The sequence below is a fragment of the Eumetopias jubatus genome, unplaced genomic scaffold (genome assembly GCF_037043125.1).
Source record: "Eumetopias jubatus isolate StellerSeaLion01/CBP00866 unplaced genomic scaffold, mEumJub1_p1.0 scaffold_17, whole genome shotgun sequence".
Classification (NCBI taxonomy): domain Eukaryota; kingdom Metazoa; phylum Chordata; class Mammalia; order Carnivora; family Otariidae; genus Eumetopias; species Eumetopias jubatus.
In genome coordinates this window covers 31,874,370-31,889,510 of record NW_028274823.1, presented here as the reverse complement: position 1 = coordinate 31,889,510, position 15,141 = coordinate 31,874,370, and the positions used below count along the sequence as shown (strand labels likewise).

General features: G+C 47.3%; 1 protein-coding gene across 1 annotated transcript in view; it reads right to left on the bottom strand.

Moving 5' to 3' along the window:
• The window catches only part of RRP12 (ribosomal RNA processing 12 homolog), a 31,747-nt gene extending 25,449 nt beyond the window's left edge, over positions 1–6,298 (bottom strand). The window contains exons 1-6 of the mRNA XM_028098510.2: positions 6,084–6,298; positions 5,318–5,547; positions 2,693–2,776; positions 1,133–1,209; positions 544–649; positions 222–338 (exon numbers count right to left, since the gene is read on the bottom strand). Coding sequence (XP_027954311.1) covers positions 222–338; positions 544–649; positions 1,133–1,209; positions 2,693–2,776; positions 5,318–5,547; positions 6,084–6,222 — 753 coding nt within the window. The 5' untranslated portion in view covers positions 6,223–6,298. The remainder of the gene's footprint in view (positions 1–221; positions 339–543; positions 650–1,132; positions 1,210–2,692; positions 2,777–5,317; positions 5,548–6,083) is intronic.
• Between the last annotated feature and the right edge of the window lie 8,843 nt (positions 6,299–15,141).

Below are 15,141 nucleotides of genomic sequence, written 5' to 3'. Positions count from 1 at the left end.
AGGGACTCAGGAGGGCCTGACAGTGAACACCCCTTCTGTAGGATGAGGAGGTGCCTCTCACCTTCTAGGACTAAGCAAAGGTGTCAGAGGCAAAAAGTAAACCTCGGGGCAAGAGCCCAGCCCTCAGGGCAACTTCTCCTACTCCCCCTACTCAGACCAGCCCCAGCCCACTTACTAGAATGGCTGCCCCCCACCATATTCTGGGGGCCCAGCAGCCTCACCTTGGGCTTCGGGTGCACCGTGAAGCTCAGCAGCCCATGGTACACCTGTAGGGTCACGGGGTAGCTCCAGGCCTCCAGGTCCTGCTTCCGCAGAAGGGTGGCCAGGCAAGAGAGGACCTTGAAGACAAGTCAGAGTCTCTCAGCTTCACCTGCTTCAGCCAGGTGGGAAAAGAGCCCAGGTTCTCACCAGTTCCAGAAAATCACACAGGGATCCATCAGAGGTCCACATAGTGCCTATTCCCCTCCCAGGGAGTATCCAAGCTCCAGCCAAATCTGCGGGGCTCTGGAAGACGGCGGAGGGGAAAGAGACCGAGACACTAACCCATCGGAGGGCAGAGGTGGAGCCACTGTTGGTCTGGGCTGACATGATATCCATGAAGGCTTTGGAGGTATCGGAAAACTTCTTAATGAGCACAGGGCTGGGCACGCTGTGCGGGGAGAAGAGAGAGAGTCAGGACCCCAGGGGGCCTCCTAGAGCAGTTGGAGCAGGCCCAGCCCTGGTCTGAAGGCAGAGGCTAGAGAGAGGGAGGCAGTGCTGGCCCAGTCACTCAGCAAGCGAGCAGGAGCCAGGACAGGAGCCCACCCTTCCAGACCCCACTCCAGCGCGCTCTTGGCGGCACCTGAGCTCCGCGCCTCCTCCCTTCCCCACTACCCATTCCCTATTACCCACGAGATGGGCCCTCACCAGCTCATCTCAGTCCTCTCCCTACCTCCCCGCACCTGCAGGCCTCCAGGGATCCTCTGCCATTGCCTCATGGGAGCAGGGCCGCCCCCTTCCCAGGCGCCGGCACTCACACTCGGTACAACATCCCAAGCTACCCCGGGAGCCTCATGTTGAAGAACGCCAGCTGGTACTTAACGGTTCCCTTCTCCCCAAGAGACTCCGAGTTCAGACCAGGGGCAGGACTCACCGCTTCAGGACAAGGTTCAGCAGGTAAGCGACAGCAGCCAGAGACTCGGGGGACTCCACTGCCTCTACCGTTGTCATCTGAGGGCCAGACCACAGCGGGTGAGAGGGAAGTGTGTAAGCTAGGCAGATGAAGTGCTGGTGCCACCCCGTGCCCAGCAGGATGGTGATGACCAAGAACGCTGGTATCAGAGGTTCAAATCCTACCTCTGCCACTGTGTGACTTTGGGCTAGCAACTGAAACTTTCTGTGATTCAGTTCCTCCCTTATAAAATAGAGATAGATAGTAAGTTGTTGCAAGGTTTCACCGAATTCATATGTGTTGATCACAACACCGCCTGGCACATAATAGACCATATGTTACTGTCTAACCTACTTCATTATTCTACAGCAGGGGCTGGAAGGCTTTTTCTGTAAAGGGCCAGATAAATATTTTAGGCTTTGCAGGCCATATATGGTCTCGGTTGCATATTCTTTTATGTGTGTTTGAACAATCCTTTAAAAATGTAAAAACCAGGGACGCCTGGGTGGCTCAGTCAGTTAAGTGTCTGCCTTTGGCTCATGTCATGATCCCGGGGTCCTGGGATGGAGCCCCACACCAGGCTCCTTGCTCAGCGGGAAGCCTGCTTCTCCCTCTGCCTGCCACTCCCCCTACTAGTGTGCTCGCACGTGCTCACGCTCTCTCTGACAAATAAATAAATAAATACAATCTTAAAAAAAAAAAAATGTAAAAACCACTCTTAGCTCTCAGGCTGTACAAAAACAGGCCACGGATCAGATTATTCCCATGGGCCGTAGTCTGCCAACCCCTGTTCCAGAGTAGTGGTTCTCAAACTTTTACACCCTTACAATTTTTTGAAGATTCCCCGAGGAGGTTTTGTTTACATAGGTGATATCTACTGATACTTAACACGTTAAAAATTAAAACTGATAAATTTTTAAAATAGAAGCATACGAAAACACAATTAGCTGTTGAAATAATGCCATCAGACATGAGATAACGTCTGGAAAACTCCAGAGTACACTCATGAGAGAATGAGAGTGAAAAGGCATATGATGTTCTAGTATTATTATGAAAATAATTTTGATAGCCCACAAACCCCAGGAAAGGGTCTCAGGACCACCCCACCCATTGCTCCACCCCTGGCCACACTTTGCCAACCATTTTTCTAGAGGATCCCCTGGGTCTAACTCAGCTCCATGGATCAGGGAAGAAAAAACAACTGGAACAACCAGAGTAATGGATTTTTGTTCTGTAAGGATAGTGTAGCAAATACCCCCAGCCTTACCGAGCCACCACCTAAGAATGAACGAAGCACTCTGGGTTGTTTGTTTTTTTTTTTTTTTTAAGTAATCTCTACATCCATCATGGGGCTTGAACTCACAGCCCCAAGATATCAAGAGTTGTATGCTCTTCCGACTGAACCAGCCAGGTTCCCCTGAAGCTCTTTCGCCTATCCAAGGATGTCCTGCTCTATCCCCTCATGCCAGAGCACCCATTTTCTCTCTCCAGCTGGAATAACCTGCTGTTCTGGACACCCACTCCCAAGTCACACCTACTCACCAGCGCAGCGAAGTATTCAGTCTCTGTCTCCTTCCCTCCCTGGGAGCGAATCACCTCAGTGACGGCAGCCAAAACAGCACAGATCTGCACGTAAGGGAGAAGGAACCTATGACATCTATTTTAGGTCAAATCCCGTCCCCAGGCTAGCCTCTTTTCCTTACTCCTTCACAAATTATTCTCCTGACACAGCCTAGAGATAGACAAGATGAACTGCATTCAAAGCCAGGCGTACACACCATAAGACCTAGCAAATAGGCAGACATGTCTGCCAAAATTCCACCTCTAAGACCTGTCTCTTATAGGAATACCTGCACAAAATTGCTAACATTTATTATTATTATTTTTTAAAGATTTTATTTATTTGACAGAGAGATACACAGCCAAAGAGGGAACACAAGCAGGGGGAGTGGGAGAGGGAGAAGCAGGCTTCCCGCGGAGCAGGGAGCCCGATGTGGGGCTCGATCCCATGAGCCGAAGGCAGACGCTTAACGACTGAGCCACCCAGGCGCCCCAAAATTGCTAACATTTAGATACAAGTGTACTCACTGCAGCAACAAACTGGAACACCACAGCAGCCATCAATAGAGGATTAATAAAGTACTATTACTACGTAATAATTAACGATTGATTCAAATACTACAGGACTACTAATATATTAATATATTTGTTCAGTGGGGCAAAAATTGCAGAACACTGCATATAAAATATAATCTGTAAACCTAAATAAAAAAATATACAAAAAAGTGTAGAACAGTAATGTTCACAAGAGGCTACTGAGCACTTGGAACACGGCTAGTGTGATGAAGAACTGAATCTTTAATCTGTAAATTTTAAATTTAAAAATGAATACCTGAGGGGCGCCTGGGTGGCTCAGTCGGTTAAGTGGTTAAGTGTCTGCCTTCTGCTCAGGTCATGGTCCCGGGATCCTGGGATTGAGCCCTGTGTGGGGGAGCCTGCCTCTCCCTCTCCCCCTCCCCCTCCTTCTTGTGCACAAGCACGAACGCTCTCACTCTCTCTCTCTCAAATAAAATCTTTAAAAAAAAAAAGAATACTTGATCTAGTTATTGGAAAACATATAATTTTTTTTAAGATTTTATTTATTTGAGAGAGAGAGCGCTTGCATGCATGCAAGTGATAGGGAAGGGCAGAGGAAGAAAGGGTATCCCAAGCAAACTCCGCGCCGAAAACAGAGTTCAACTCAGGGCTCAATCCCACTACCCTGAGATCATGACCTGAGCCGAAATCAAGAGTTGGATGCTTAACTGACTGAGCCACCCATGTACCCCAAAAACACAGATTTAAAACAACTTAGATATATGAATCCACTTTTCAACCACAAGTTTTATGAAAACACAGATTTAGAACAACGTGGAAATACGAACCTACTTCTGCAATTATAAATTTCATGACCAAATCAAGTACTTTCAAAGAAGAGTTAGCATCCAAATGGAGATGTAAATCATCTCACTTTATACTGATTATAGGTTGAAATGACAGTACTTAAATACAATAAGTTTGGGGCGCCTGGGTGGCTCTGTCTGTTAAGCGGCTGCCTTCAGCTCAGGTCATGATCCCAGGGTCCTGGGATCGAGTGCCGCATCGGGCTCCCTGCTCAGCAGGGAGCCTGCTTCTCCCTCTCCCTCTGCCTGCCTGCCGCTCCCCCGCTTGTGCTCTATCTCCCTCTCTCTGTATCAAATAAATAAAAATGTTTAAAAAAAAAAGATTCTATCCCTTAAAAAAAATAAATACAATAGGTTTATTATTAAGATTAATTTCATTTGCTTTTTACTTTTTTTAAACGTGGCTACTAAAACTTTACAATTACTTATGTGGCTTGCACCATGTGTTGGACAGTGCTGGGCTAGGTAGACACATGATGAGCCATCAACACTAACTGCCACAAAGGAGTTAAGTTGGGAGAACAACTTTCATGTTTTATTCTACTCCTGTCACTTTGGTACCATTTATAATTTTCACGTTTTTCATTTAAAAAATGAATATAAATATGGATAAATTTAAAAGCATTAACTAAAAATTACAAATAAGGGGCACCTGGGTGGCTCAGTTGGTTAAGCGGACTGCTTTCAGGTCATGATCCTGGAGTCCCGGGTTTGAGTCCCGCATCGGGCTCCCTGCTCGGCAGGGGGGTCTGCTTCTCCCTCTGACCCTCCCCCCCTCATGCTCTCTCTATCTCATTCTCTCTCTCAAACAAATAAAGTCTTTAAAAAAATAAAAATTACAAATAAAATCTGGTTCTTGTTAGATAAGACATTTTCTATCCATTGTTATTCAGCACTAATTGACTCAACAAATGTGTCTTGAAAATATTCTATGTAAAAAGTCCCGCATTAGGTACAGTGGACAAAAGAAGTATTGGGAAAATATTTCTAACCCGAAGGACTCTACACTTGAGTAGGGGAGATGTTGTTAGAAAAAAGCAGAAAGTGGAACCCGCCCTAGGAGAGCTAGTGAGTAGGGAACACAAAGGGTAGGAGAGATGACACACCATCCAAAAATACCAGCTGTCACCAGCAGCAGTGAGCCGGCACTGGGAGAAAATAAAAAATAAAAAGCTTGATTCTGGCTCCTCCTCACCATCCCAAGTCCTCTTGACCCTCTCCCTACCTCCTTGTGCGCAGCCGAGTTGGACTCCCAGAAGCGCTGCACTTTGCTGAAGGTGACATTTGTGCAGTCCGAGAGGCCGCTCAGGAAGGTGCCCGAGGACTCCTCCGTGAGAGCGGGGGCCACCTCCTCTTCCATGGCCGTCTCAGGGGCTTCGCTTTTGCCCAGACGCAGGGACCCGGACTGCAGCTCATTATGCAACTTCACCGCATCAACTGTCAGGTCACTTTTTCCTGAAAACCGGAGGCACAGGTGAGACCCTCACTTCCACCCGAACCTCCTTTTGGCCGGGATCCACCCACACGACAAAAACTAGCAGAGTCCAGGCCCCTAGCTCGAGAGGCTGAATTCTGAACATGGCCTGCCTCATCGGCCCACCATACGCCTAGAACTTAGCAAACCCAGGCAGGGAACCCGCCAGGTAAAAGTTTCTGCTTCCGTGTCCCGACGGATTAAGTGCGGGTGGGAGCCGGCGCGGGGAAATAAATGCAGGTGGAAACACTTTGTAAAGACTCCCCCAAAGTTAATTATGGCCAAGTCCCAACTCTGACACCCGTGGTACCCAGGGCTAGTCATTTCCCTACTGTCGACTCAATTTCCCCATCTGTCAAACGGGGAGGGTGGGTCTTTACAGCAGGCTCCACATGCGAAGTTCTACGAGAGGAAACGTCCAGCGCCTGGGCCCCGGAGCCTCCAGAGAAGCCCAGACCATTAGACCCGGGCCCGCCACAACCCCGCCGTCAGCTCGTCGGAGTCTCGACCCCGCTACCTGAGGGCCGGCTGAAGAAGCGGCTGCGGGCGGCCTGGCGGTGGCGGCAGATGGCAGGGTTGCTGTCGCTACTATGGCCTTTTTTCCAGCGTTTCAACTTGGCCGAGACACCAGAGGGCAGCTTCCCCGAGCGACCCATGTCGACTATGCCGGGACAGAGCTTAGAGCACCGGCTACCAGACACCGGGAAACACGCGCAGAACCCACGTGGATAAGTAGACTGGTTCACTTCCTCTTTCTCTGACGTAACTTCCGGATTCGCGTCTGTTTCTATGGCGAAATAGTCAACATCCGGTTTTACATTTCCTCCAGCTTCGCGGAGGTGGGCTGCTAAGGGATTCCCTAGGGCTTATCTTCCAGGCCATCGGTTCTTGGCCACAAGAGTGAGCCTTATTAAAACTAGACTTTGCAGGCTAAAAAACAATCAAACGTATGTTTGTATTATTTTTTAAGATCTAATTTCGAAAGTAAAGCTTGGAAACAAATTTATTTGAAAGAGTCAAAACCTGGCCAGACCTGAAAGAGTAGAAAATCAGTTTGTCCCGAAACGAGAAAAAAGCAGCCAGTGGTGCTCTAAACCCGCTTAGTTATTTTCATTTAGTACTGGGGATACCCAGTTGCCAAACCTCCCCCTCCCTCATGGCAGCCCTCAGACCCTCTCACCAATCTCTTCTAATCCCACATCAGAACCAGCAACCAATCCTGAACTGATTTTCACTTCGACTCTCCCCAAAATCATTTAGCTGGAACCCAAACCTTAAGATACTTTCCTCCTCTGTCTTGGGGTGCAGCATTCCAAGATTCCTCTGGAATTCCCTCCCTCACTTCAGATCAACAAACCTGATTTTGTCAAACTATGGCTGGATCCTGGTGAGTTGTTTTGTTTTGTTTTTAAGTAGGCTTGGGCCTTGAACTCACAACCCTGAGCCAGCCAGGTGTCCCCCTGGTGAGTCTTGGCTGATTAGGCTTTAACGCATTCATTTTACAAACATTTTTTAGCTCCCACTGAACAAGAAATTTCAATAAGTCAATCTTCCAAATGAACCAGGAGTGGACAAAATTTCTGTATGCTGCTTCTTTCACTTGATACAGTGTAAATTTTTCCCCTTGTTATGGTCAGAATGGCTTTTTGTTTGTTTGTTTGTTTTAATATTTTATTTATTTATTTCCAGAGAGAGTACAAGCAGGGGGAGCGGCAGGCAGAGGGAGAAGCAGGCTCCCCGCTGAGCAGGGAGCCCAATGTGGGCTCGATCTCAGGACGCTGGGATCATGACCTGAGCCGAAGGCAGATGCTCAACCGCCTGAGCCATCCAGGCATCCCTATGGTCTGAATGTTTTATCCCTGCAAACTCCCTGTGTTGAAATCCTAACTCCCAAAGATGATGATGTTAGGAGGTGGAGCCTTTGGGAAATATTTAAGTCATGAGGGTGAAACCATCATGAATGGAATTGGTGTCTTATAAAAAAGATTCAAGAGAGATCCCTAGTCCCTTCCGTCATGTGAAGACACAGCAAGAAGGATCTGGCTATGAACCAAGAAGTGGGCCTTCACCCAAACAATGCTGGCACCCTGATCTTGGACTTCCAGCCCCCAGAACTGTGAGAAATAAATTTCTGTTGTTTACAAACTACTAAGCCTATGTTATTTTGGTAGAGCAGCTGAACAGACTAAAGACACTCTTTGTTCTTAAATATCCTTTTGCAAAGATGATTCTCACAACTGGTTGCAGCTGATCTCCCAAGCTGATCTGAGTTTGGGAAAAACATAGATCCACCATATAAATTCCATGAAGACAGGAATTTTGCCTTTATCACTTCCATTCCTGAGACCTGGAAGAGTGTCTGGCAAAGAGTGTAGGCATTCAACAAATTACTGTTGAATGAATGAATGAGTATATACGTGTTGTGGAGGAAAGAAGAGGGACTAAAACAGGGGCAAATTATAAAAATTCAAAGATGAATGTAAATACCAATAACTGTAATTAGCCTTTACTTAGCCAAACTGAGATGGTCTTTGACTCCACAGATAGAAACACAAAGCTCAAAACATACATTTCTGAGGGAGTTAAGAAGTACCCAAAAACGAATTTTGGTCCAAGAACCAAAGAGCTAGAGATAGGGAATAAAGGGAAGGCTGGGATGAAATTCATGCAACTGTAGTGTTGGTGCTGGAAGCAGTCACCTGAGGGGTCATCCAGATCACAGGTCACATGCCAGTCAGGGTCAATACTTTACTGGTCTATGGTAAAAGAAGTACAGTCTAGTGATACTCAATGCCTTTGCTGATATTCAAATGCCTTTTCTTTTACAAGGCAATAGTGAGACTAAATGGAAGGTTTTTCCCCCAAAACACTATTATTTGCCAAAATAAAGAGTTGGCAACATTTTGTTAGGTCTTCTCTTTTTATTTTTTATTTATTTATTTATTTATTTTTTAGAGAAAGGAGGAAGGGCTGAGGGAAAGGGAGAGAGAATCTTAAGCAGGCTCCACGCCCAGCACAGAGCCTAACACGGGGCTCGATCTCACAACATTGAGATCATAACCTGAGCCAAAATCAAGAGTTGGACGCTTAACCCGCTGAGCCACGCAGAGGCCCCAGGTCTTCTTCTTCTTTTTTTTTTTAAGGTTTTATTTATTTATTTATTTACGGCGGGGGGGGGGAGAGTGCGAGAGCATAAGCAGGGGGATTAGCAGGCAGAGGGAGAAGCAGGCTCCCTGCTGAGCAAGGAGCCCAATGTGGGACTCAATCCCAGGACCCCGGGATCATGACCCGAGCCAAAGGCAGACACTTAACTGACTGAGCCACCCAGGTGCCCCATCTTCTCCTTTTAAAAACAAGTTTACTAATGTGTAAAATTAAACATATCTGTAACAACTTTTCACTGGAATATCTGAACCAACTCTTCATTTTGCGAAGTTCAGAAAGGTGAAGTGATTTGCACAAGGTTTCACAGCAGAGTAGTTTATTCAGTGAGACACAGAAAGAAGTAACCATAAAAGAAAATATTGATAAACTGGAATACACTAAATGTAAGAAATTCTGCTCACAAAAAGACACCATAAGGAGCACTAAGAGGCAAGCCAGAGTGAGAGAAGATATTTGTAGTTCATAAAACTACAAAGTATGGCAGCATATATAAAGAAATCCTACAGGGGCGCCTGGGGTGGCTCAGTCGGTTAAGCATCTGCCTTCGGCTCGGGTCATGATCTGAGAGTCCTGGGATCAAGCCCCATGTGGGGCTCTCTGCTCAGTGGAGAGCCTGCTTCCCTCTCCCTCTGCCTGCCACTCCCCCTGCTTGTGCGCGCTCTCTTTCTCTGTCAAATAAATAAATAAGACCTTAAAAAAAAAAGAAAAGAAATCCTACAAATCAATAAGAACTAGACAGACAATCCACTAAGAATGGGCAAGAGACATGAATGGGCACTTCACAAAACTGGATATCCAAATGGCCAATTAACAAATGGAAAAATGCTCAATCTTGTTAATCAAAAGAGAAATGCAAATTAAAACCACAATGAAATGCTACTACAAACCCACCAGAATGGCTAAAATTAGCAAGACTAACAATAGTAAGTGTTGGTGAGGGTGTGGAGCCACTGGCCACATATGCAACAGGAGGGAGTATCAACGGATACACCCACTTTTGTGTGGTAGTATCTAGTAAAACTTAATGTATACCTTCTCTATAATCCAGCCATTCACTTCTGAGTATATACTCAACAGAGATCTATACTTATATGCATAAAAGACATATATGATCATGTTCATAATAGCCAAATACTGGAAATGACCCAAATGTCCATCAACAGCAGAATGGATAAATAGATTGTAGACTATTGACATAATGAAATAAGATAGTATTTAACTGTATACAGTAATGAGAACAAGCAAACTACTGCTACATGCAACAGCCTGTATGATCTAAGTTGAGCAAAAGACTCCAGACACACAAAAAAAGAACATCCCATTAGAAATTCAAAACCAGGCTTTGTTATTCTACAGTATTAGAAGTCAGGATAGCAGTGACTATGCTGGTAGTAACTGAGAGTGGACACAAGGCTTGTGGTAATATTCTAATTTTTTATTAGAAGGGAGTTTACATGGATGTCTATGCTGTGTGATAATTCATTAGCTGTGCACTTATACTTTGTGCACTCTTCTGTATATATGTTACTCTTCATTGATTTAATAAAAATAGAAAGTGCTCCTGGCATGCAGAGCAAAGAGAGCACGAAGACTGTTAGTGTGAGAAGGTGTCACTGCTGAGAAGATAACTCAGTGCTGACTCTGGGCCCTGTACCCCCAGCCATGGGAGTCAATACGCCACCTGCCGGCCGAGCCCACTCCTGGGACGCAGGCTGAGATCTGGGTGGTAAGGCTGAGAAAAGGGAACTGGTGGCCTGAGGAGGAAGAGGAAGCCACGTTTGGAAACTTGTAAGCAACCTGGTGCTCAGAGGTCTAGATGTGGGAACAGTCACTGAGAGAAGACCTAGAAAGTGTTGGTTAGAGTCTGGACTTACTTTACCGCATGACACTGGGCAGGGATTTAACCTCTCTGAGTGTCCGTTTCATATTCTGTAAAGTGGTGATAATAATACTGAACCCATTGGGCTACCCTGAGGATTCAATATGAAATTGTATGTGTATGTCAAAATACAACTCCCAAAAATGTTAGTGGTACCTTGTGAAGGCTGTGGTGGTGCACCTTTGCCACCAGAGGGAGTTCTGCCAACAGCCAGTTAAAACTGAAACCCTGGAGAGAGGCAGCAATATCGGCTGAGCAGGCTGGAATTTTGCAAATCAGATGGGGAGAATGAAGAGGCCCCGGCTAGTGGCAGCCTTCCCAACCTTTTCCTGGTCAGCAGACACCTGCTGGCCTCCAAACTGAGTCTGCTAAATCACAACCGGGTACAGCCTCTGGATGAACCTCCTCCCTGGGAGTGCCCTCCATCTGGAAGCGTCAGCTCAGAGCCTCCTCCAGAAGATGGTGTCAGGAGAAGGGACACAAGGCAGCCACATGGCTTGAGCACACTTTCTCCCACTCTGCACAACTAGGGTTCACCTTTCTGGTGAAGGACTGACTTCCCTGTCCCTGAATTCCAGCATTGTCTTCCACCCAGAGGAATTAGCCTTCTCTATGATAATCCATACAATTTATGGCTGATAAGAACCACTCACATTTGGGTTAGAATCCAAGTACTACCACTTGCTGTCTGACCTTCAGCAAGTCACTTTACTTTCTAGGCTTCTAGTTTTCCTCAGCTGTAAAATGAGGATAAGAATGCCTACCCATAGGGTTTATGAGAACTAAATAAGATAATACCTATAAAGCGCTTAGCACACTGCCTGGCACTTAGTGAGAAGGCAATAAATGTGACCTAATTATTATTATTATTCAAAATGCTCTTCTTGAATTCCAAAACACCTTCTAACCTATTCTCTAACTGAGGCAGAGCAGTGTCCTCATTTCACAGTTGGGGAACTGTGATTCCAAGGGCTTCAGTGACACCGCAAAGTCACACAGTTGGTCGATGGGCAAAAGCCAAGAGACTCAGCCCTTACCAGAGGAGCTCCCTCTGCAACCATTACTCTCAAAATTGTCTGTGAAGCTCACGTGGCAGGAACAGGGCTGTTGCATCCAAAGTCCTGAGCCCAAGACCAACAGGAAGGCCATTTTTACATCAGTGCGGCTGTTATCTGTTACGACACTGGGCAGGAGGAAAGGGAAGTTGAGGCTTAGGCTCTTGCCCTACACCAAGAGGAAGCAGATGGTTTGAGTGCTTAACTTAGGGATCAAGTTCTGGGAGAGGGAGACGGGCTTTGTCACCCTGGGCAGCCCATCACGACCCAGGTGGTGGAGTTACAGCTGCTCGGAGGGTTGTCCTCACTGCTGGAGCTGTGTCAAAGCCCCGGCTATGGACTCAGGCAAGCCTGTGTTTGGAGCCACATCCCAGGTGTGACTGGGGGCAGGTGGCTGAACTTCATGAGCCAGTTTCCTCACCTGAAAATGGGGCTGCTGTTCTGAGGCTAAAATGAGATCGTGCGCACAGAACATTTAGCCACATACCTGGGACATCACTGTCACAGAGGCCTGCATGTCCCTCAGCTTTTGGGGCATTAATGTTCCATTTGGCTGAAGAAGAGCTTTTAAAAAGAAGGGCTTGCTTCCTAGACTAAGTCTGGGGGGATGAGCAGATGGCCTGGTGTACTAAAGAGGACCCCAAACTGTGAAGAGGATTGAAATCTGGGCATGGCAGATGTGCTTTTACTCCAAGAGAGGACTGCCCCCAAAGCGGAGTTCACCCTTGTTTGTCACCTGACAGCAGGTGTCCATGACAGGCAGAAGGGAGTGTGGGTGAGCAGGGACCATGTGATCACCACTCTAACCTGGCATCCTGATGCCCCCAAATTCATTCTTATTGCAAAATTAGGCATTTCCCCACCTACTACTTCCAACCCCCCATTCTCGTCAGGGCCTCTGTAGCAGGAATGAATTGTGTACAGGGGCTATAATGGAGACCTCAAGATAGTGGCTTAAACCCACAGGATTAATTCTTCACATTCAGCAAGTCAGGAGGTAGGTGGGCAAATCCAGGCTAATATGGTGGCTCCATAGAGTCCTCAGGGTCCTAGGCTTTCTCTCTTTTTTCTGCTCCACCCTCCATGGTGTGTGCCTTCCATCCTCGGTGTCACCTCATGCTCCAAAGATGGGCTGCAGGAGCTCCAACCATCACATTCACAGTCCAGGCTGAGGCCCAGACTCAGTAAGATAGAAGCAAGGAAGAGCCAAGAGGGGCATGCCCAGCCAAGTCAGCTCCCTTTAAGCCAGTTCTGCTCACATATGATTAGCTAGAATTTAGTAATTTGGCCAAACTTAGGTGCAGAGGGGCTGAGAACTATAGCCTTTTAAGTTGGGAACATTGCAGCCCATCCCCACCCTCCCAGTGGGAGTTTTATTGCTAAGGTAGAAGGGAGGAACTGATACGGGGTAGGCCATGAGCAGCCTCTGAATCTCAGGTGTTGAGAGGATTGGTTCTGATCAACTTAACTCAGTTACATACCCAAAAGTTATCTCTTGAGCACTAATTATACGCAAGACACTGTGTTAAGTAAGCACATGGAAGTACATAAAGATGCTTGAAGGCCCTCATTCTGCTCTTTTTTTTTTAAGATTTTATTTATTTATTTGAGAGAGAGAGAGCACATGAGAGGGGGGAGGGTCAGAGGGAGAAGCAGACTCCCCGCAGAGCAGGGAGCCCGATGCGGGACTCGATCCCAGGACTCCAGGATCATGACCTGAGCCGAAGGCAGTCGCTTAGGGACACCTGGGTGGCTCAGTGGGTTGAGTGTCTTACTCTTAGTTTCCACTCGGGTCATGGTCTCGGGGTCGTGGAATGGCTGTCAGGCTCCGCGCTCTGTGCTCTGTGGAGAATGCTTGGGATTCTTTCCCTCTCCCTCTGCCCCTTCTCCACCACTGCCGCCTTCCCTGCCCCCCGCTTGCGTGTGCGCACGTGTGTGTGCATGCTCTCTCTCTCTCTCTCTCTCTCAAAATAAATAAAACTAAATCTTAAAAACAAACAAACAAAAGAAACCTACAGGTTACTGGTGCTGAGACAAGCACAAAACATTTCAGTCTTCTCATTTGTAAATCGAAGATGTATCTAATTCTCTCCAGGGCCTTGGAACTTGAATGCTCACTGAAGCTCAATTCATAGAACTGCATTTTGCTTCCCTGCTTCCTCCTTGAAAAAAAATATTATTTATTTATTTGAGAGAGAGAGAGAGCAGAGAGAGAGAGAGCATGAGTGGGGGTGATGGGCAGAGAGAGAGGGACAAGCAGACTCCCCACCGAGCAGGGAGCCCGATGCAGGGTTCGATCCCAGGACCCTGAGATCATAACCTGAGCCGAAGGCGGATGCTTAACCGACTGAGCCACCCAGACGCCCCTCCCTGCCTCCTCCTTGACTGTTGGCCCCCCTGAGGACAGGGACCATGTCTGGTCTACTCTTATGCCATCAGAGCCTTCCTCAGTGTCTGCACATAGCAGGTGTGCAATACTTCTATTTGTCAAATGAATACATGACATAAGCAGAGCTCAGCCGGAGGCACAGGAGAGGTTCAGTGTGGCTGTCAGAGGGCTATCTTGGATGAGTAGGAGACTTTCCAAAAAGTGAAACTGACAAGGTAGATTGGGAGCAGTTCCTGAAGGGCCTGAGGGTCGGAATAAAGAGTCTGGATTTTAGTAGGGAGTTTTTGCACATTGCAATCTGGGAAAATAACTTAAGGGCCTTGTACTTTAGGAGTACTGGTCCTCCACTTATTCAGCCGATACACATTCCTGCTGAGTATTCCGGGCACTGTGGCGGAGAGGAGGAGAGGAAGATAATATCTAGCGGACGTCTCTGTGTCGGGGACTCTTCAGGGTCATAACGACGATACCCGCCGTTGATTAGCGTTCCCAGAGCCAAGCGCCGGGCCAGGCACCTCACGTGCGCCCTCCTGCCGGGGCCTCACAGCCACGCTGTGCATTCGGTGCTATTGTTTTTTTTTTGAAACTGTATTATTACTTTTTTTATTGTTAAGGAATCCACTTCTGTGATTGTCGTGAAGCCCAGGCTGGGTTAAGGGTGACAAGTCCTGGAGGTAATTACACCCCATTCTGGGCTTTGTGGATATAGCCCCAGTCTTCTCCCTCTACCTCAGCTGAGAACCCAGACCCATGAGGCCTCCATCCCTGGCCTCCTGTTCCTGGAAGGTGCCAAGTACGTGCCATTGTTAGCCACGCTTCACAGACCGCAAAACGAAAGCTGGGGAAAGTCAAGTAACTTGCTTAAGTTCTCAAAAGCATTAAATGGTGGAGTTGGAATTGTAACTTACTTTGTCCCAGGTCCCATCCTTCACGACGGGTTACAAAGAGATGAAAGTAGCCTTGCTCTCCCGCGCAGCGCTCCCAGGCTGATTGGAGACTCAGCAAAGGCAGCTGGGGGGTGATAAGCAGGGCAATCATCTAGCTCTGCCCGGGGGCCTGGCAGGGAGTGGTCGGGCCTAGGAGGAGA